This window comes from Bos mutus, chromosome 8, assembly GCF_027580195.1.
Source record: "Bos mutus isolate GX-2022 chromosome 8, NWIPB_WYAK_1.1, whole genome shotgun sequence".
NCBI classification, from domain to species: Eukaryota; Metazoa; Chordata; class Mammalia; order Artiodactyla; family Bovidae; genus Bos; species Bos mutus.
The window spans coordinates 9768552-9788508 of NC_091624.1; the positions used below are offsets into that span (position 1 = coordinate 9768552).

Here is a 19957-nt window from a genome sequence, read left to right on the forward strand (position 1 = left end):
TCTTCCTTCAGTTCAGTCACTCAGTGGTGTCTGACTCTTTGCAACCCCATGGACTGCAGCACACCAAGCTTCCCTGTCCATCACCAACTCCTGGAGCTTACTCATGTCCATCGAGTCAGTGATGCCATCCAACCATCTCATTCTCTCTCGTCCCCTTCTCCTCCGGCCTTCAAGCTTTCCCAGCATCAGGGTCTTTTCAAATGAGTCAGTTCTTCACATCAGGTGGCCAAAGTATTGAAGTTTCAGCTTCAGCATCAGTCCCTCCAATGAATATTCAGGACTGATTTCCTTTAGGATGGACTGGTTGGATCTCCTTGCAGTCCAAGGGACTTAACACCACAGTTCAAAAGCATCAATTCTGCAGCACTCAGCTTTCTGTATAGTCCAACTCTCACATCCAAACATGACTACTGGAAAAACCATAGCCTTGACTTGACAGACCTTTGTTGGCAAAGTAATGTCTCTGTTTTTAACATGCTGTCTAGGTTGGTCATAGCTTTTCTTCCAAGAAACAAGTATCTTTTAATTTTTATGGGTACAGTCACCATCTGCAGTGATTTTGGAGCCCCCCCCCCAAATAAAGTTTCTCACTGTTTCCATTGTTTCCCCATCTATTTACCATGAAGTGATGGGACCAGATGCCATGATCTTCATTTTTTGAATGTTGAGTTTTAAGCCAACTTTTTCACTTTCATCAAGAGGCTCTTTAGCTCTTCTTTGTTTTCTGCCATAAGGGTGGTGTCATCTGCATATCTGAGGTTGTTGTTATTTCTCCTGGCAATCTTGATTCCAGCTTGTGCTTCATCCAGCCTGGCATTTTGCATGATGTACTCTGCATATAAGTTAAATAAGCAGCGTGACAATACTGACAACAGTCTTGACGTGCTCCTTTCCTGATTTGGAACCAGTCTGTTGTTCCATGTCCAGTTCTAACTGTTGCTTCTTGACCTGCATACAGATTTCTCAGGAGGCAGGTCAGGTGGTCTGGTATTCCCATCTCTTGAAGAATTTTCCACAGTTTGTTGTGATACACACAAAGGCTTTGACATAGTTTCTAAAGCAGAAATAGATGTTTTTCTGGAACTCTCTTGCTTTTTCAACGATCCAATGGATGTTGGCAATTTGATGTCTGGTTCCTCTGCCTTTTCTAAATCCAGCTTGAACATCTGGAAGCTCTTGGTTCATGTACTGTTGAAGCCTGGCTTTAAGAATTTTGAGCATTACTTTGCTAGCGTGTGAGATGAGTGTGACTGTGCGATAGTTTGAACATTCGTTGGCACTGCCTTTCTTTGGGACTGGACGCTTCCTTATCTAGGTGTAAAAATCAAGTAACGTCTAAATCCAGATATACTCTGTTTCAACAGACTTGAATGAATTGTCCTTGATCATCCCATTATCATGGCAGACCATCACCAAGGGAGCAGTTTTCATATCTGCAGCTGAAGAGCAAGCTGACACACAGGGGGCCTCTTAGACCAGCTCCGTCTTTCTGGCAGGACTCCTCTGCTCTGTTCTGGCTCTGGCTTCCTGCTCGTCGAGTACCTAGCTCTCTGATTTGCACAGCTGACATGGATGTGGAAGGTGTACTTCCCAGCATGCACTGCTGCTGCTGCTTCTCCTCTTCTCTTAACCTACAGAGCTCTACCCACGAGAACCAGTCTCTCCAAAGGGCACTGTAGGTCTACCAGCTCCCCTTATTCTGTGGCTCATCACCATCATGGTTCTGTAGCATCAGCCAGCCTACAAAAAGTGGCAGAAGCCCAAGAAGCAGGATTCTTATCTCTCAAGGCAGCCCCTGAGTTGTAACTCTTACACAGACATCTCAGTTCCACAGTGTCAAGCTGGGAGCCAAACTCAGTTCAGTTTTCTCAATGTACTTCTCTTCCATATAATTTGTGATAATTCCTCCCAGGTCCCAGCAACTGGCTGTCAGATGTGGATACTGACACATAGAACAAGTTTCAGCTTGCTCTGTACCTTTCTGGGTAATTAACAGGTACCACGTACTTAATGCTTTCCATGTCAATGTCAAGGGCTATGCTAATTCCTTTACAAATATAATCTCATCTAATCAGCACAACAATCCTGAGAGGTGAGTTTTACTGTCACTACTGTGATTAGAGAGATTATAAAACTCGCAGGACGTCACGCAGGCATTAAGTGTAGAGCTGGGGTTCATCTCTGGGATGGCTCTAAACTCTCGACTGTCTCTCGGCAACATCACTCATTTGTTAAGCCCGGAACATGATCCAGGCGCTGGGTTAGACACCTGATGTGGGCATCCTCCAACAGCACTGAAGAAGAAATAGATGTTCTTTTTTTAAAAAAGTCTTTACTGAACGTGTTACAACATTGCTTCTGTTTAATGTCTTGGTTCTGAGGCATGTGGGATAGCTCCCTGCCAGAGACTAAACTATGGCGCCCCCAGCACTGGAACATGAAGTCTTAACCACCGGACCACAGGGAAGTTCTGAGACAGATGTTCTTGTTCCCACTTACACGTGAGTCAAAGGACACTGAGAAGGAGTAAAAGAAAGTGGAAGTTGCTCAGTCGTGTCTTGACTCTTGTGACCCCCATGGACTATACGGTGCATGGAATGCTCCAGGCCAGAATACTGGAGTGGGTAGCCTTTCCCTTCTCCAGGGGATCTTCCCATCCCAGGATCAAACCCAGGATCAAACCCAGGTGTCCCCCATTGCAGGCAGAATCTGGGAGACCCCAGTTCGATTCCTGGGTTGGGAAGAACTGCTGGACAAGGGATAGGCTACCGACTCCAATATTCCTGAGCTTCCCTGGTGGCTCAGCTGGTAAAGAATCCGCCTGCAATGTGAGAGACCTGGATTCGATCCCTGGGTTGGGAAGATCCCCTGGAGAAGGGAAAGGCTACCCACTCCAGTATTCTAGCCTAGAGAATTCCATGGACTCTATAGTCCATGGGTTCACAAAGAGTCAGACACAACTGAGCCACTTTCAAAGTGGGTAAGCAGCTAGTAAATTGGGGATGTCAGCGTTCAAACCTGGGCTTGTGTGATTCTACAGCTTATGTAGTCTACACTCAATCTTCCTAATTATGATGCTACAGATGAAGTGGGGGTACTGTGCTGGGGCTGCTGTTAGATGGAACTGGAGCAGTGGGAGGGGAGGGTCAGAGATCCCAATGTCCCTGTCCTGTCCTGGTCTACGAATGTCTGTCATGGGGCATGTCTGATTTACATCTGGGTTTTCCCACAGTCTAACTTCCAACAGTTCCAGTGTGAAGGATCTCATAATTTTCTTCAAGAATACTAACGTCACTGTTTATCAGATGTTTACCATGCACATGACAGGCACCATGGAACCCCTTTACAGATGCTATCACATCTCCAGTTCCCTGAGTGTTTTAAGAGGTAAAGAAAAGGAGAGGAAGGAGGAAGGTCCTTCTTCAGAGGTCCATCCAGCACTTTCCCAGGGCCAGGACCTGGCCCCACCCTCTGAGACTTGTCTCTGGCTTCGCTGTCCCAGCTTCCTTGATTCTCCTTTGCTAAACTTCCTCATCCCTTCAATCTACGTATGTGTGTATATTTTTACAAGCTGCCTTAATCCTCACTGTCACAAGCAGCGCCAGCGGAGGTCTCCTCTCGCTGAGTAGTAAGAGAGGCCTGGGAAACAGAGAGGAAGGAGAAAGTACGCAAAATCCTGAAGGGCTGGACCAGTCTCACTTGTGAAAACCCCGCCCCCGCGCCCCACCCCAATCCATACTCCCTGCAGCAGCCAAAATACCTTCCTAAAATGCCAGTCTGATCAAGTCCCTTCTCCACTGGGTGAACGCTGGCTCAGTCCCCTCGGGATGAAGTCTAACTGCCTTCTGGTTTCCAAGGCTCTGTTAAGATCTGAACTCAGACCCAACCTGGCTTTCAGTTTCTGGGACAAGCGCAGTTCTCCTGCCTTCACATGGGGTGCAGGGGCTCGTCCCCACTCTCAGCCCCGCACGGAAGCCTCCTGGATTCCCAGGGCTGGTCAGTCACCTCCTGGCCTTGCTGCCCCCACGCTTCTCATGTTGTAACTACTTGCTTATTGACTGAATGCCGGCCTCCTGTCCCCACCGTGTAAACTACCCAAAACACGGCCGCATCTATCCTGCTCACTGCTGTGTCCCTACGACACTCAACGCATGTGTTGCTAACAGGTAGGTCAAGTGAATGGCTCCTGCCCCCCAGGGGTTTACTGGGGTGAGGACTAGAGTGTCCGCATGTGGCTCCCCTGGATAGCTTCACTGGCTAATAAACCCACTCGACAAAAATAACAACGGTATTTTCTGAGCACTACTATGTACCAGGCACTGTGCTAATGAATAGGTGATTTACAGCCATGATCTCATTTAATCCCCCAACAAACCTGCGGCAAAGTGTCCCCCTTACTCCACAGGTGAGGAGCCAGGGCTCCGGATGGCTAACAGACCAGCCACCAAGCCTGTGCTACCTTCACTGCTCTGACCTGGACCCTGTGCTGTCCTGCTGCTTCTCAAAAACTAAGTCCTAAGAGTGACTGACCCATTTGACAGGTGGGCAAAGTGAGGTACAAGGAGGCCAGTGGCTCACTGGCCAGAGCCAGTTGCTACAGGATTCCCAACACTACCCCTTCCAGGAGTGGGACCTGCCCTGCTGCCCGCGGCCACCCCCTGCCTGTCTCCCCACCCGGCCCCGGCCCGAGAGAGGCCTGCATACTTGGCCCGATTTTCTGGAATGGTTCCGGGGGCTCCTCCTTCACCTCGTCAGTGGCCACGACACCTTGGTCGAAGGGGTCTGTGGGAGAACACATGGCCCTTAGCACCCTGGTAACCAGGTCTTGGAGCTCAGCTGGGGACAGGGAGGTGGGCTGCCACCGAGGACTTACCTGCCCGATTCTCAGGGGCCCCTTCCACACTAAACACTGCGCCCGGGCGGGAGGCGGCAGCCGCAGAAGAAAAGAAGCAAACAGGAGCCCTGTTAGTCCCTGCCTCTGCCCAATGCCCCCGGCCTCAGTCCCACAAGCCTGCCTTAACCATTGTGGATGCCCCAGACAGCCAGAGGCCCCAGGAGGGCACGTCCTTCTGTTCCTCATTCTCCCCATGGGGCTGGGACCCTCCCCATGGGCTGGGACTACCCCAGGGCAGGAAGATGCTTTCTGGCTGGCCTGTTTTTAGATCTCCGCCATTCACTGGAGGGGCCAGGGCAGCAGAAAAAGAAGGGATAAGGGGACGGGAAGAGAAAAAGGAGGAGAGAGGAGGGGTGGGCCAGTGGCTACAGGGATAGGGTCTGGATGTCAGGGCTTGACTCCGGCTGGGGGTGTGGGACTGGAGAGGGAACCTTCCAGGATCCTTTCCCAGGCGAAGACCCTATTTCCAGGATTCTTAAGATTCCAAAAATAAATTACCTAAATTTATCGTTCTAATTTCTAACTCTATAATCTAAGATGCTAAAATATCATCATTCATTTTAAAAAATTGGTTTAATTTCACCAGAGCATGTGAATACTCAACATGAAATCGTAAAACGAACTGATATAAAACTGCTGATATTCGACTGATTTTTGACCTACAAAAACGGCAATTTCACTTGGGTTACCCTAATCAGAAGTATATACAGAGGGAGCACGATGGGGACCTTCCCTCGTCCAGAATCCTCTCAAGCTGGCCACTCCGCTCACTCGCTTGTGGTCTGTCTGCGGCCTGACCGTCTCTGGGTTGGGGAGGGAGGGGAAGCTGAGGGTGGGGCGGGGGCCTGGTGAGAGCCCGGGAGAGAGGTCTGTTTGCACGACTCCGCTCCCAGGGGTGAGGGGCCTGACTCACCATCCACTGCATGCAGATCTCGGTGCTCCTGGAAGCAGCTGTAGTACTTGTACTTCTTCCCACAGATGTCACACGTGTACCTGAAGTTGTCTGTGGGGACAGAAGCACACGGGGTTAGCAGGGCTTCGGGCCCTTGAGGGCCGTGAGAGGTGGGTCTGGGCCAGACTGGGCCCAACCGATGATCCGTGGAGACGAGCCCCTGGAGTGTTAAGAGTCTTCTCCAGAAGGAGACCGGGGAGCCTGGAAGTCACTTTGAAAGGCACTCCCAGTGGCACCCCATGTGTGCTGAGTCCCTAAGGGCTGGGTTCATAACTGGCCCCCCTTCCTTTGTAAAGTTCCATGAGAATAACCATCCCGGGAGCTGGTGATGGACAGGGAGGACTGGCGTGCCGCAGTCCACAGAGTCGCAAAGAGTCGGACACAACCGAGCAACTGAGCTGGTGGTGGAGCACTGCACTGCGAGGTGCAGTGAGCCAGGCCAGGAGCCGGCGGGCATTTCCTGCATTTGTCCCTACAGCCAAGGGAGGAAGTAACAACCATCTAACACTCAAGGGCACCAAGGATCGGAAGGGACCTGCCACAAGCCCCACGGCAAGGCGGGCCTGCGTGTGTCCCTTCATGGGGTCCAGGCATCCACCATCTTACCAGGCCTACCATCTCCAAGCCTCTGCCCCAGCCAGCCACGGAGTGGTGCAGGGAGAGGTGGTGGGGGTAGGGAGGAGAGTCTCGGTCCTGGCCTGCCTCACCCGGTCTGCCAGCAAGTACCAACCCCACCATGGGATTCAGGGTCCCCCATCTCCCCCCTAATTTGGGAGGGTGGTAGATGAGCCGACTCCCAGGGCCTCTCCCGTGCCAACGGTTCCAGAATTCCAAGCCTGGCACATGATCTTTGCCCGTAGCCAGCAATCCAGCATAGACCACCTCCCCCATCACGTGCCATCTGGACCATAATCCTTCTTGGACATCTGGGGAACAGAGGTGGATAAGTCAAGGCCACCTGAGTCTGCTGGTTCCAGGTGGGTTCCTGCCCCTGCAATGCCCCCCATACTGGTCACTGCTGGTCGCCCTGCTGCTACCTGCCCCTTGTGTCTCATCTCTGTCCACACTGCCTCTCTCCTACCCACTGGGCCACATACATCTGCCACCTCTGAGAAAATGCGAACCCCCAGCTTTCTGCCGCTAAGAAGCGCCCCCACCCTGCTCTGTCAAATCTCAAACCACTGCATGGATGGGGCCACATCCCCAGGCTCATCTAAGGCTGGAGGGAATTAGGATGAGATTTATACCCAAGGGGAGAAGGGCAAAATGAGTTTCTTGTCAGTGAGACCATGTCTCCAGAACCCCAGGAGAGCTCAGCATCTCTAGGAATGCCACTGCCAACCTGCCTTGGGAGGCAGGCAGGCCCTGTAGTCAGGTGTCATTAACGTTGGACATGTGCCCTAAACTGTCCACACCTCGATTTTCTCATCTGCAAAATGGGAACGATAAAAAAAATTCTTCGTTTCCCAGAATTGTAATAAAGGATAAATGAGCACAAGGCATAACATGCAATAAATATGCAGTAAATGGCACCTAATATAGTTGAACAAAGGGAACGAATGCTACAGTGGCAAGAAAGCTGGATGTGGAGCTCACCTTTGAGGTTCTTAGTTGAGAGACTGGTAACCGGGTCTATGCCTCTATGCACGCCTGTGCTATTTTTCTCCCAAATACATGAAAGATCCTGGACTAGAAGGCGTGAGACTTGGTTTCTCTGCCCACCTCCACCCTGAACAAACTGCATGACTTCTATCTGGGACGTGGTATCCTCCTTTGCAAAAACAAGGCTGGACTGAACCTTCTCCCCAGGACTCCACGGCCAGGCTCCCGTCACAAGGCCGGGGTGTGAGGACACCAGGCTTTCTGAGCAGGCGTGGCTGCCCGGGGGGTCTGGGCAGCAATGCAAGACTGAGGGTCAAGTCGAGCACACTGGCCACGGGGAAAGAATACTGCAGGGAGGAAGGGAAAAGTGATGGAAGGACCAAAAATACCTCAGTCCCCAAATCCTCCACAACCAGTGAGCCTCCGGGAATGACGGAAGCCAGATGGAGCATAACAGGCATTGAGGGGCTGCCGGAGAGGCGGGGGCCCAGAGAAGCCAAGGAAGGAAAGAAAAATAGGGAAGTTCTTCAACTGTGCGGCTGACCACAGGTAGGCGAAGAGAAGGGAGCTACTGAGGGAGAAGGAGCCAGGGGCCAGGCAGGGGCGGGGTGGGGCTCAAGAGCGGACACAGGATTCGCCATCTCCTGCTGCAGGCCTGGGGGCAGGTGCCTGGCCAATCTGATGCTCAGATTCTCCAGGAAACGGAGAGGTAGTCTCAGCCGCACTGGCCTTTCCTGTGGTTTAAGAATCATGTGGTAAGAGTCCCTTGGACAGCAAGCAGATCAAACCAGTCAATTCTAAACGAAGTCAACCTTGCATGTTCACTGAAAGAACTGATGTTGAAGCTGAAGCTCCAAAACTTTGGCCACCTGATGCACAGAGCCAACTCACTGGAAAAGACCCTGATGCTGGGAAAGACTGAGGGGCAAGAGGAAAAGAGGGCAACAGAGGATGAGATGGTTGGATACCATCCCTGTTTCAATGAACGTGAGTTTGAGCAAACTCTCATGCTGGGAGGTGGTGATGGACAGGGAAGCCTGGCGTGCTGCAGTCCACGGGGTCACAAAGAGTTGGACACAACTTAGCGACTGAACAAGAAGAATCCAAAGAAAGAGTGGATGAGAAAGTGCCTCAGAAGAAAACCTGTTAGAACCCAAAGGAACTAACTTCCTACCTCCTTGAACTACTCTGTTTTGGATTTTCTAGCAGTGGGGGAGTCCTGTTTGTTTATTATTTTAAGAAACTTTTTCTGGTGGTATACCAAACAAGTAGAACAGAGGTGCCCAAACTGTGGCCTGCCCAGCATCTGTTTTGGTAAAGAATTCATTTCCATACGGTCCCTGACTGCCTTCATGTTCCATGGCAGAGCTGAGCAGATGTGATGGAGACATCTGGCCTGCAAAATCTAAAATATTTACTCTTTGGTCCCCTACCAAAAAATACGCTGACCACTGATACAGAAAAATGTACACACCCTAAATGTTCAACTCATCACTCTGTCAGAAACTGCAAACATCTGTGTAGCCAGTACCCAGCTCCAATCTTGAAAGCCAGAAGCCCCTTTCCGAGGGTGACCATGGCTCTGACTTCTTGCATCATGAGTTAGCTTCCTTCTGCCTCCACACTTTCTGTACACAGATCATAAGAGGAGGAACTCTTTCTGCCGGGCTCCTTCTGCTAACATTCTGTTTGTGGGTAATGCACACTGCAGTGTGTAGCCGCTGTCTCTACTTCTCACGGCTCTGCTGTAGTCCTGTAGTTCACTGTGAGAACACGCTGTGAGTTACTCACCTATTCAGCTAGTGCTGGGTGGTTTCTGGTTTGAAGCTGTTATGAACAGTGCTGCTAAGAACATCTTTTTTTTTTAATATTTTTTTGATGTGGACCATTTTTAAAGTATTGCATCTGTTACAATACTGCTTGTTTACTGTTTGGTTTTTTTGAGGCATGCAGGATCTCAGCTCACCAACTAAAGATCGAACCTGCACCCCCTGCATTGGAAGGTGAAGTCTTAACCACTGGACCCTCAGGGAAGTCCCTGCTAAGAATGTCTTCATTCCCATCTTTGGGTGGACATGCGCATACACGCGCCTGGGAGGGGAACTGCTGGGTTCTGGAGCTCAGGTCTGTTGAGTGGGGAGAGGTTCCACCCCCGCCTACACCCTCTGGCTGGCTGCCTACCAGCCCTGTGGGTTCAGATCTGGAGGGAAGGAAGGCAGGGCCCCTGCAAGCAGCCAAGTGGAACAGTGTCCCCAGATGCTGAGGCTCCATGCATCCCCAGGGCTGGGACACCACACCCCAGGATTCACATCTGTGAGTGTTCCTGAAGTAACTCTTCGAAGTAGCATTTCCCAAACATCAGTTATGGTGACCGACCGCTGACCCATCCATGCGTGAATGCGTGCTTAGTTGCTCAGTCCTGTCTGACTCTTTTGCGACCCCATGGACTGTAGCCTGCCAGGTTCCTCTAGCCGTGGGATTATCCTGGCAAGAATACTGGAGTGGGGTGCCATTTCTCCCTCCCTTCCTGACCCAGGGATTGATCTCGAGTCTCCTGCATTGGCAGGCGGATTCTTCAGCACTGGAGCCAAAGGGGGAAGCCCCCAAACCCATGAGCGGGAGTCAAAAGAACAGAGTGCACACACTGGGTCCCTTTTGGGGTGCATGTACATATTTTGCCAATGAAGGGCCCTGAGAAGTCTCCAGCAAAGAAACATGTTCCTCTTAGCAGAATTCAAGGTTTCCCCAGGTGATCTGGCCAGAGCACCCTTTATCGCCTGTTAACTTCCCTAGGATGACTATGCCGCGGAGCACACTTTGGCAAAGGTGCTCTCAGGCGCCTCCCGGAAGCTGCCCAGGGCCATCTTGGGGTATAGAGTTGAGAGCTTCACCCTGGCCCTGGCTCTCCCTCCTCCCCAACCCCTGGCCCTCTCAGTCCCCGAAGCCCAAGAGGAGGGAAAAATACTCACTGCCTTGGGAGGCTCCCTCTCCTGAGGTGGCTTCAGTGTCTGTAACAGAGAGAGAAGAAGGGGGTGAGCCGACCAGACGGTGGAAGGGCCGCTGCCAAGAGGGAGAGAAGCCAAGAAGGCGGGGGCCAGGAGAGGCCGATCCTGCACACCCGGGGATGCCCCGTTCCACTCAAGATGCAGGCCCAAAGCCTTCCCTGTGTTTCCTGCCGCCCAGCAGGCCTTGACCTGGGGCCGTTCGTCCCTACCTGCCAGGGTCAGGCTCAGGGAGCGGCAACCACCCTTCCTGTCCCCGGCGTCCTCATCTCCAGCAGGGTGCCATCCTGTGAGCATCACACAAGGTGACACGAGTATCTTCCGGCAAGGGCTGCTGACACCGAGCGGCACCGAAGCCCCGTGGGAGGATGCGGGCCACGTGCGGCAGTCCAGAGCACTGCTAGCAGAAGCTCGGTGGCACGTCCTGGGCACTCCGCCCCACTCCATCCCCACCCCAGGGTGCTCCCCCAAGTCAAGGAGGCCGCTCCCCTTTGCCTCGGGTCCCACTTCCACTGCAAAAAGTGCTCTGAGGTCATCCTCGAGGGGTCAGCATGGAAAAAAAACAGGCAGCAGATGGGGAGGTAGGGGTCCCTCAGCTCTGCCCCGGTACGCCACTCACCTCGGTGTGCCCGGACGTGGGTCTGGAAACAGTTGTAATATTTGTACTTCTTGCCACAGATTCCACACTCATAGGACCCTGGAAAACAGGAAAGGAAGAGACGGGTCAGCCAGCATCTAATGCTCACAACCAAGAGGCCCCAGGACCCTCGGTGACAACTGCAGGTAGTAGTAGGGGGGCTCAGTGGGGTGTGACTCTGCAACCCCACAGACTATAGTCCGCCAGCCTCCTCTGTCCATGGAATTTTCTAGGCAAGAATACTGGAGCGGGTTGTTTCCTCCTCCAGGGGATCTTTCTGACCCAGGGATCGAACCCACGTCTCTTATATCTCCTGCGCTGGCAGGCAGGTTCTTCACCACTGCATCACCTGGGAAGCCCCAGGTAACACCAGTTCTGTGCCCACAGGCTATCTTGTTCCCTACAAGCAAGAGGGCAGTAAGCACCAGCAAAGACGGCACTGAGCTGGAGGCCAGGAGTTCAGGGGTCAGGTTCAGGTTTTTGTCTCAACTCTCTGAGTGACCTTGGCAAGTCACTTCCCACCTCTGGGCCTCAGCTTCCAAGTCTGTAAGACACAGACTGTAACTTCTTAGGTTACTCATGGCTATTCCTTGAAAGAAAAAAGGAGATGAATATAAAAGAATTGCAGAGTAAGGAATAAACTGCACCCATGTAAGGAAATCATCCCTTAGCTGCAACAGAATAATTTCCAGCTACCACTCCTCCTTGTCAGGATGGACAGAGGTCAAGAGGACAGGCTTTGAACCAGACACATCTAGATCCCTGTCCCCGTTCTGCCACCCACCAGCAGCACGACCTTGGTAACTTCCTTGAACACACGAAGCCTCAGTCTGCTCAACTGTAAAATGCGCTAGAAGTACCTATCTCATAGAGGTGGCTCCATACAGCCCCCAGAAAGGGCCCAGCCCGACTACGCACGCGTCTGGCAAGGAGAGGACCCCTCTCATCTGCTGAGGTGCCATGTTATTCCCTCTGATGTGCAGAGACCAACCTGATGTAAATGCCTGACTCCAGCCCTCTTCCAGGCCCTTCTGGGGTGGGTAGCCATTCCCTTCTCTAGAGGATCTTCCTGATCCAAGGATCAAACCCAGGTCTCTTGCATTGCAGGCAGATTCTTTACCATATGAGTCACTACAGAAGCCCTCTCCCAGAGGCAGGGAGACTGAAATGGCTGAGTTCCCAGTGGGCACCAAAGACTGGTCAAAGGCAGAGCCTAGCTACGCAGAGCAGGGTAAAGGTCCACAGCAGGGAAGCCAGCAGAGCCCATCAGACTCAGCCTGGCAGAGGCCCCAGGAGTTGGAAGGCCCTGCCCACCCCTCACACAGACCTAGGTCCAGGCCCCATCCTTCCTAACAGAACGGCCTGGGAGCCTGCACACACACGCAGAGTCCCTGGCCCCACTCCACACTAAGGGTACCTGAGTGGCTGGGGCCGGGAGCCTAGGAATCTTCCTTTCCCCCAAGTATCCACAGAGGATTCTGATGCTCAGCAACTAAGTGTGGGAACCACTGGTTTAAAATCCAACAGCTCTGGGATACAGTCTCAGCTCAACCATTTACTGGCCAGGCATCAGTCTCCTTATGGAAAAAAGGTATGGAAGACTGAATTTAGAATGAGTGGTGTTCCCACAAGACCAGATAGTCAGTGAGTCAAGGCGCCACCAAATTCCACTTCCGGGGGTGTCACCCGGGTGCAGGGGCCCGTCTGTAAGTGTTAGTTGCTAGTTGTATCTGACTCTTTGCAACACTATGTACTATAGCCCACAAGGTTCTTCTGTCCATGGGATTCTCCAGGCAAGAATACTGGAGAGGTTTGCCATTCCCTTCTCTAGGAGATCTTCCTGGCCCAGGGATCGAACCCAGGTCTCCTGCATTGCAGGCAAACTCTTTAAGGTCTGAGCCACCACTGGGTGTGAACTCCAGGTATCAAGTCAAGTCAGAAGAGCACTGGGCTTGGAGCCTGATGATGAGCTCGGCTCTGCCCCCCCTCCCTGGCTGTTTGATCGCAGGCACACTCCTTTTCCAGTTTGAGCTTCACCTTCTTCACCTGTGAAACAAGACTACGATGCCTGCGTCTCATGATCAAGGTCAGGATGAATGAGCTACAACCCACGAGTCAGCAGGCCCACCAGTGGGCAGCGCTACTTGGCCACCGTGGGTCCCTCAAGGGAACGCTGTCCTCCAAACCAGCATGGGATTTAGCAGCCTGTTATTCAACAGTTTTATATGTGTTACCCTTGTCTCACTGGGAAAAATATACACACACGGAGGGCAAAGATCAGAGTGTATATTTCCCTGTCTTTAGCCCCATGACTGGCACACAGCAGGGGCTCGGTAAATTCACAGCATCCTGCTGTTCTCCTCATCTGTCACTGTGTAATAAAGACCTGGATTCCCTCCCCGTGCTTCCACCCGCTCCTCAACAGTTTCTGCTGATTCCCCTTCAATGATAGGGAATTTGCCGAGTATCTTCAACGGGCCAGGCACCGAGGCCCCAGCCACGACTTGACTTGATACCTGGAGTTCACACCCAGTGGTGGCTCAGACCTTAAAGAGTTTGCTATCACTGCCCTCTGTCTGATGGGAAGCAGACAGGCCACTGTGCAAGGGGACCCACAGGGTGATGATGCTATGACAGCCAAGTGCAGGACCTGGTGGCCACAGTGTGGGGCCCTGACAAGGCTGCAGCAAGGGTGGCCAGTCAGGGGACTCGAGCAGGCGGGAGAAGGGAAAGGCAAGTGGGAGGTAGAGGGGCCGGAGCCCCATGGAAGGCAAGCGGAGGGGTCTCTCTCCCCAAAGGACCAAGGCCACAGCCTTGTTCAGACTTGACCCACTTCCGGATGAGGTCTCTGCCGTTCTCTGCCACAAGACTTGGGCCTCAGTTTCTCCAACTGCCTTCAATGACCTGAGGTCTTTCCTCAAACCGTACAGTAAGTGTGGGCTGATGGACAGAGCCTGCGGGCTGCAATGTCCCCAACTCATCCGCCCAGTTGACACTGTTTATAATCAGGTCAGTCCCACAGGCTTCTCCCTCAATCCACAGAGCGCTGAGGGCGATGTCCCCAACTCATCCGCCCAGTTGACACTGTTTATAATCAGTCAGTCCCACAGGCTTCTCCCTCAATCCACAGAGCGCCGAGGGCGATGTCCCCAACTCATCCGCCCAGTTGACACTGTTTATAATCAGTCAGTCCCACAGGCTTCTCCCTCAATCCACAGAGCACCGAGGGCACCTGCAGCCTTGCTCACAGACCTCCATCCATTCAGAGTCACAGGGGCACAGTTTGCCACCCTCAGGCCCTCTCCTGGCCCCAGAGCAAAACGGACCACTTGCCCAGCATGCTGAGTCTCAAGACTGAGCACTGTGTTGGCAGGAGGGACACCTGAGCTCAAGGCCCTGCCTGCCCCTCATTCACCCTGGGACCCCGGGCTGCAGGTGCCCTGTCTGCAGAAGGGTCTGGATGGGCAGAGGGGTCTGGGGCATGGGGGGAGTGCAACAGAGCGGCAGCCCTACAGTGCAGCAACGCCAGCAACCCCGGGTTCAAATCCCAGCGCACCACAAAACAGATGGGGCCCTGGACAAGCCAGGGAAAAGCCCACACCTCGGGCTTCCTTTCTATAAAATGGACGCAGTAAAACAGCGCCCACCTCACTGAAGGAGACGGGGGAGGAATGACATGAGCAGTAACACGGAGACCACTCGGCACAGTGCCCAGTACACAGCAGGCACTCGATAAAGGGGCGCTGGCATTACTGTCAGTTTTCCCCGAACTGCTCTTGGACCCAACTTCCTGAATAGGTCCTGGGAAGAGGGGCCCATGGTCAAGCAAGTGGGAGGCATGGCCCGTCTGGGGAGACACGCCCAAGAGCTGTGCCAGCTGGAAGAGGACCTGCAGTAAAGGAACGCAACTGACCATTAACCCCAGGTTTCCCAACCAATTTGACCACAGAATCTCTTTCTCTCCAAGGCTCATTTCAGAGCTGTAGTCTACAGCAGTTCTGCCAAAACGGGCCCCACACTCCCAACACCCAGATTCCTACACGCTCTACCAGCCCTCCAGCAGTCAGCATCCAGGGTCCCGGGCCTGCTCAGATTTGCTGACTGGGGCAGAGACGATGTAGAGGAGGTTAGGCTCAGTCTCTGCAGATACTAACAGGCCCTGCGTACTCAAGGGTCTACAGCTGATGCCGACATTCAGCCATGCCTCCACCCTCATGCTGGCCCCATCGGGTCCTCCTGCCCCTCAACCATCACGTACCAGATGCACATCTCAACGCTTGGTCAAAAATCCAGGTGTCCGAATACTGGCCTCGCACAGATCTGCCGTGGGGGCTGCCATTCGGTGCTTTTGCATCTGAATTATGTGAAAAATCAGAAAGAGCCCTTAAAGATGGGGTGGGTTGGGAGGGGCCAGGTAAGGAGGACTCTCGAGTCTAGGGCTGGCCAGTCCCCTGAGCTCTCAGAACCTCAGTCTCCCCATCTGCGCATGAGATGGATGGACAAGGTCATGCTGTCTGCTTTTTCACTAAACAGCTTGTGCTGGCTAAGTGGCAGCCACGCTTCCCCAAGGGAGGCTGGGGTGTGGCAGAAGGCAGCAAGCAGCCACAGGACCAAACGCTCCTGAAGTGTTGTGCTTCCTCTGTCCTGACTCATAATATAGATAGAACATAAAATTATCCATCATGAGGTTCAGTTCAGTTCAGTCGCTCAGTCGTGTCCAACTCTTTGCAACCCCATGGATTGCAGCACACCAGGCTTCCCTGTCCATCACCAACTCCCGGAACTTGCTCAAACTCATGTCCGTTGAGTCAGTGATGCCATTCAACCATCTCATCCTCTGTCGTCCCCTTCTCCTCCAGCCTTCAATCTTTCCCAGCATTAGGGTCTTTTCAAATGAGTCAGCTCTTCGCATCAGGTGGCCAAAGTATTGGAGCTTCAGCTTCAGCATCAGTCCTTCCAATGAATATTCAGGACTGATTTCCTTTAGGATGGACTGGTTTGATCTCCTTGCAGTCCAAGTGACTCTCAAGAGTCTTCTCCAACACCACAGTTCAAAAGCATCAATTCTACAGCAATCGTGAGGTTATAACCCAACATTTCTCACTATAATCCTGCCAGCAAAATGACCCTCCAGGGACGATATGCCTCGTGTGTGCTGTGGCCTGGTATCCCCCTGGCCCGTGGCCACCGTGTACCCCAGGCTGGTGCAGTGGCAGCTGGAGGGCCTTCTAGGGGACTCACTTCAGCTGGTCCCCGTTCTGTCGCCTGACTCCCTGCCCCGCACGCTTCTTCAGTCTGCTCCATTTCCCAACTACTCTCCTGTCCTCTGTCTCTGTCTTTCTCTACTCAGTGCAGGCACTGCAAGTCTTCACTTGTGCCTCTCCAAAATCGCTGCATGGGTTGGTCTCTGACCCCACTGCACCCCACTGCATGGGTGGGAAAGCAGCAATCTGCCCACTTCACACAGCCAGCGAGTGGGAGTGGGGTGGGGTGTGAACTCGGGGGCTTCTCACCCATCAGCTCAATCCATCCTCACAAATCCAGCATAGAAAGGTGATTATTATCCCCATTTTTCAGACGACGGGGCAACACATCAGGCCAGAGGTGGCCTGATCTGTCCTGCTCCGGAGCCTGTGTGTGATCACCAGAGGGTCAGCCCCTGGGAGCAAGCAGAGAAGAGAGGGTGCCTGCTAATAGCTACCATTTACTGAGCATATCCAGGCTTTTCATTTCCACCCTCCATCTTCCCAGAAGTCCCTGTGTGTTGGGACAACTCAACACCCACTTCAACCATTAACGTGGAAAGTTTCGGGCCCCAGGGCTGGGGCCACTCAGCTAGTGGCTAGTGAGCAACTGGGCCCCAGGCTGGCCCTCGGGGATCCAGAGCCAACCCACCATCCTCACGCCAGGTCCAGATGCCGTGGGAGCTGTGAACCCCTGTTGGACATGGAGCTTTCCCAGCACCGGGGAGCAGAACCTCCTACCATGTCTGGCACCACGACACAACCCCCCAGAGCACCCGATCAAGGGCCTGAGGGTGGCTGGCAGAAGATGCCAGACATGGATGCGAGCCTTTTCCTCTCCCCATCCTGCTGTGATGGGGAGAGGAAATCAGGAAGTGCTGATGAAAAGCATCTGTCCAACACTGTCTATAACCACCTGGCAGACAGCCTGGCTTACGCTCCCTCCTGGAAGCACTGGACAGATCAGATGAGGCCAGGTGAGAGCAGGCGGGTCTAGCTCCCAAAGCCATGGAGGGGAGAAGTAGGAGGCCGAGGTAAAGGGGCAAAGTGGGCAGCAATCCTCAACTCTACCATGCCTTGCACCCATCAAGCTCCTGATCAGCTCCAGTGCCTTGCAGGATACACAAGATGCACTAAGGCAGAAATCCGGCGCAGGTGAAAGAGAGAAGAAAGACACAAGGCGGGTGGATGGAGAGACAGCTCCTTACAACAGGCAACCCCGCATTTAGCGCAAAGCAACTCGGGAGCGCACATGCTCGGGAGCGTCCTGCCCACTTGGTTCTAATATGCAGCAGAGCTGGGCCCACGGCCTACTGGGGGACAGGGACCCAGGAGAGGTAAGCTGGAAAGAGGACAAGTAGGTTTCCTGAGGCTCTCTGGGCGTGGACTCAGAACGAATGACCTCAGGCCAAGGTCCTCCATGTAGAGTACAAATCCCCTGGGGGTGCTAGAGCATGGGGAATTTTAAGAGGATCAATTCCCAGTTATCAATTGCCCAATGCATTTCTTCCTATAACCCTAAAGCCAACGGGCCAGAGAACATAGCAGGCAGGGAGGCCGTGCTCAACTGGTTCTCGTCACTGCCACCCGTTTCTACACAGCTAACACGATGGTCTTTTCACCCACCCCAAATCCCCTACGGTGGCGTACAAGGGGGGATGGACATCTGAGAGCTCCAAGCAAAGAGAAGCTGGACTTAGAATGCAGGTGCATCGAATGACTGGGAACAATTCCTTTTGTAAATTGGGTGATTTCTAATTCTTTGCTTTCCACAAAACTGAAGAAGGATCTAATGGAGTTGTCAGTGAAGAGACCGTTAAAAATAATGTCTGATGATAGACCCGTGTGATTTTTGGCATACAACTTGGAAGGAGTTCAAGGAATTGAGTGACACTGCTGAAACAGGATTCCATCCTATCCCTGGCTCCTTATTTACATGATCAAGGCTTCTAAGCTTTTACACTTAAGAAAGTGGAAAAAAAGGAACTAAATTAATGCTGAATCTTGTCTCCCTCGACAATAAGAAATATTAATTCACAGAAATGTGAGCCAATGGAAGAAGAAATAAAACCCCATCCATTTCATTAAGAGGTGCATTTTCCATAAAGTTTTACTTTTATGTTTGCTATTTATCTAAATTTGCTTTTGACAAATTGCATGCTAATAACAACTCGATCAGGGGAAAAAATGTTTTAAGACGTGGAGCTTTATGATCCAAACAAATTTTTTAGAAATTTCTATTTCAATTTACGTACATCTTGTTGTGGGAGATGAGTGTGAAACAGTGATCAATAAAAGACTCTCAAGCATAAAAAATATATCACAGTAGGATAAAATCCTGTGAGAGAAGCGGACTGGAAATATGAGTTCAAGGAGAAAAAGGAAAGATGTAAAATTTCTGACTGTTGAAGACGAGCCTGTTCATTATGTTTTTTATTTTTTAATGAATGATGGTGGATATCAGAAACGGTGGAGTTTGGAGTCCCCTGGATACATTTAAAAGAGTAGTCCACAGTTTTATTTCCAAAATGCCACATTTTAAAAACACAGTACTCCAGAAATTCTGTCCTTTGCAATTATTTAAACTTTGGATAGAAATGTTAGATGTCCACTCAAAAATGTGAAAGAGAATACGATTCCTCAAAATTCTTTTAGGAGACACTGAAGAAAAGAAGTCTGAAGCCATCAGCCTTTCTGCTTCTAGAGGTAACCCCGAACATGTCAACATCCAGGACTTTGGCTAGTACCACTGGCCTCTGTTTTGCATTTTTTGTGTGCCAAGTCGCTTCAGTCGGGTCTTGTCCAACTCTTTGTGACCCGATGGACTGTAGCCCGCCAGGCTCCTCTGTCTCCAGAATACTGGAATGGGTTGCCATGCCTTCCTCCAGGGGATCTTCCTGACCCAGGGATCAAACCTGCATCTCTTACATACACCTGCACTGGCAGACGGGTTCTTTACCACTAGCGCCAGCTGGGAAGCCCCACTTTGCATTTTTTGTTCCCCCTTACAAATACTTTCATACCAATCACTACACTCTGACCTCAACAATCCTACTAGAAAGACAGGTAGATTTTATTATACCCCCTAATCAATGAAGACCTTATGGCTCAGAGAGGTTAACGGGCCCTTGCACAGCCCCACAAGGGGCAGACCCTAGGTCTCCTGGCTTACAGGCTAGGGATCCTTTGCCATGGAAACCCTCCAATCAGGACCCCCAACCCACCTTGGACCACCTGATGAAGAGTCAGCAGCAGGGATAAGATGCTCCTGGGAAGGAGGCCAGAACCCTTCCTTTCTGAGTGGCTGTAGCAAAAGAGCTGAGGGTTGGTTCTGGCAGGCTCAAGCCCAAAGCACTGCCAACACCAACTGAAACAGGAAACTAACTATCAGCTGGCACTACGAAGCAGGACCTTCACCGCTCAGGATCATAACAGACCAGAGCCCACACGGCCGTGTCTGAACGGCTGTCTGGTCTTCCGCTGCTCCCTCCAGGGCTGCGGCCAAGACCCCACCTCCTTTTTCCCCTCCTCTCCTCCCCGGGCAGCCCTGGTGCCCAAAGCTCGCTGCCTAGAAACATCCTTGCAGGATCCAGGCTCCCAGCTGACTGACTCTCCCTCCCGTACCAG

At 52.2% G+C, this 19957-nt stretch overlaps 1 protein-coding gene across 5 annotated transcripts in view; it reads right to left on the minus strand.

Annotated features, from left to right (window-relative positions):
* Nucleotides 1–19957, minus strand: part of ZNF618 (zinc finger protein 618) — a 200734-nt gene that overhangs the window by 51353 nt on the left and 129424 nt on the right. For 4 of the 5 annotated variants that reach the window (XM_070375048.1, XM_070375047.1, XM_070375049.1 and 1 more), the window contains exons 4-8: nt 11070–11147; nt 10418–10456; nt 5808–5897; nt 4874–4909; nt 4705–4782 (exon numbers count right to left, since the gene is read on the minus strand). In XM_070375048.1, coding sequence (XP_070231149.1) covers nt 4705–4782; nt 4874–4909; nt 5808–5897; nt 10418–10456; nt 11070–11147 — 321 coding nt within the window. Of the gene's footprint in view, nt 1–4704; nt 4783–4873; nt 4910–5807; nt 5898–10417; nt 10457–11069; nt 11148–15345; nt 15442–19957 lie in introns of all 5 variants that reach the window. The other variant, XM_070375046.1, reaches the window with a different exon arrangement.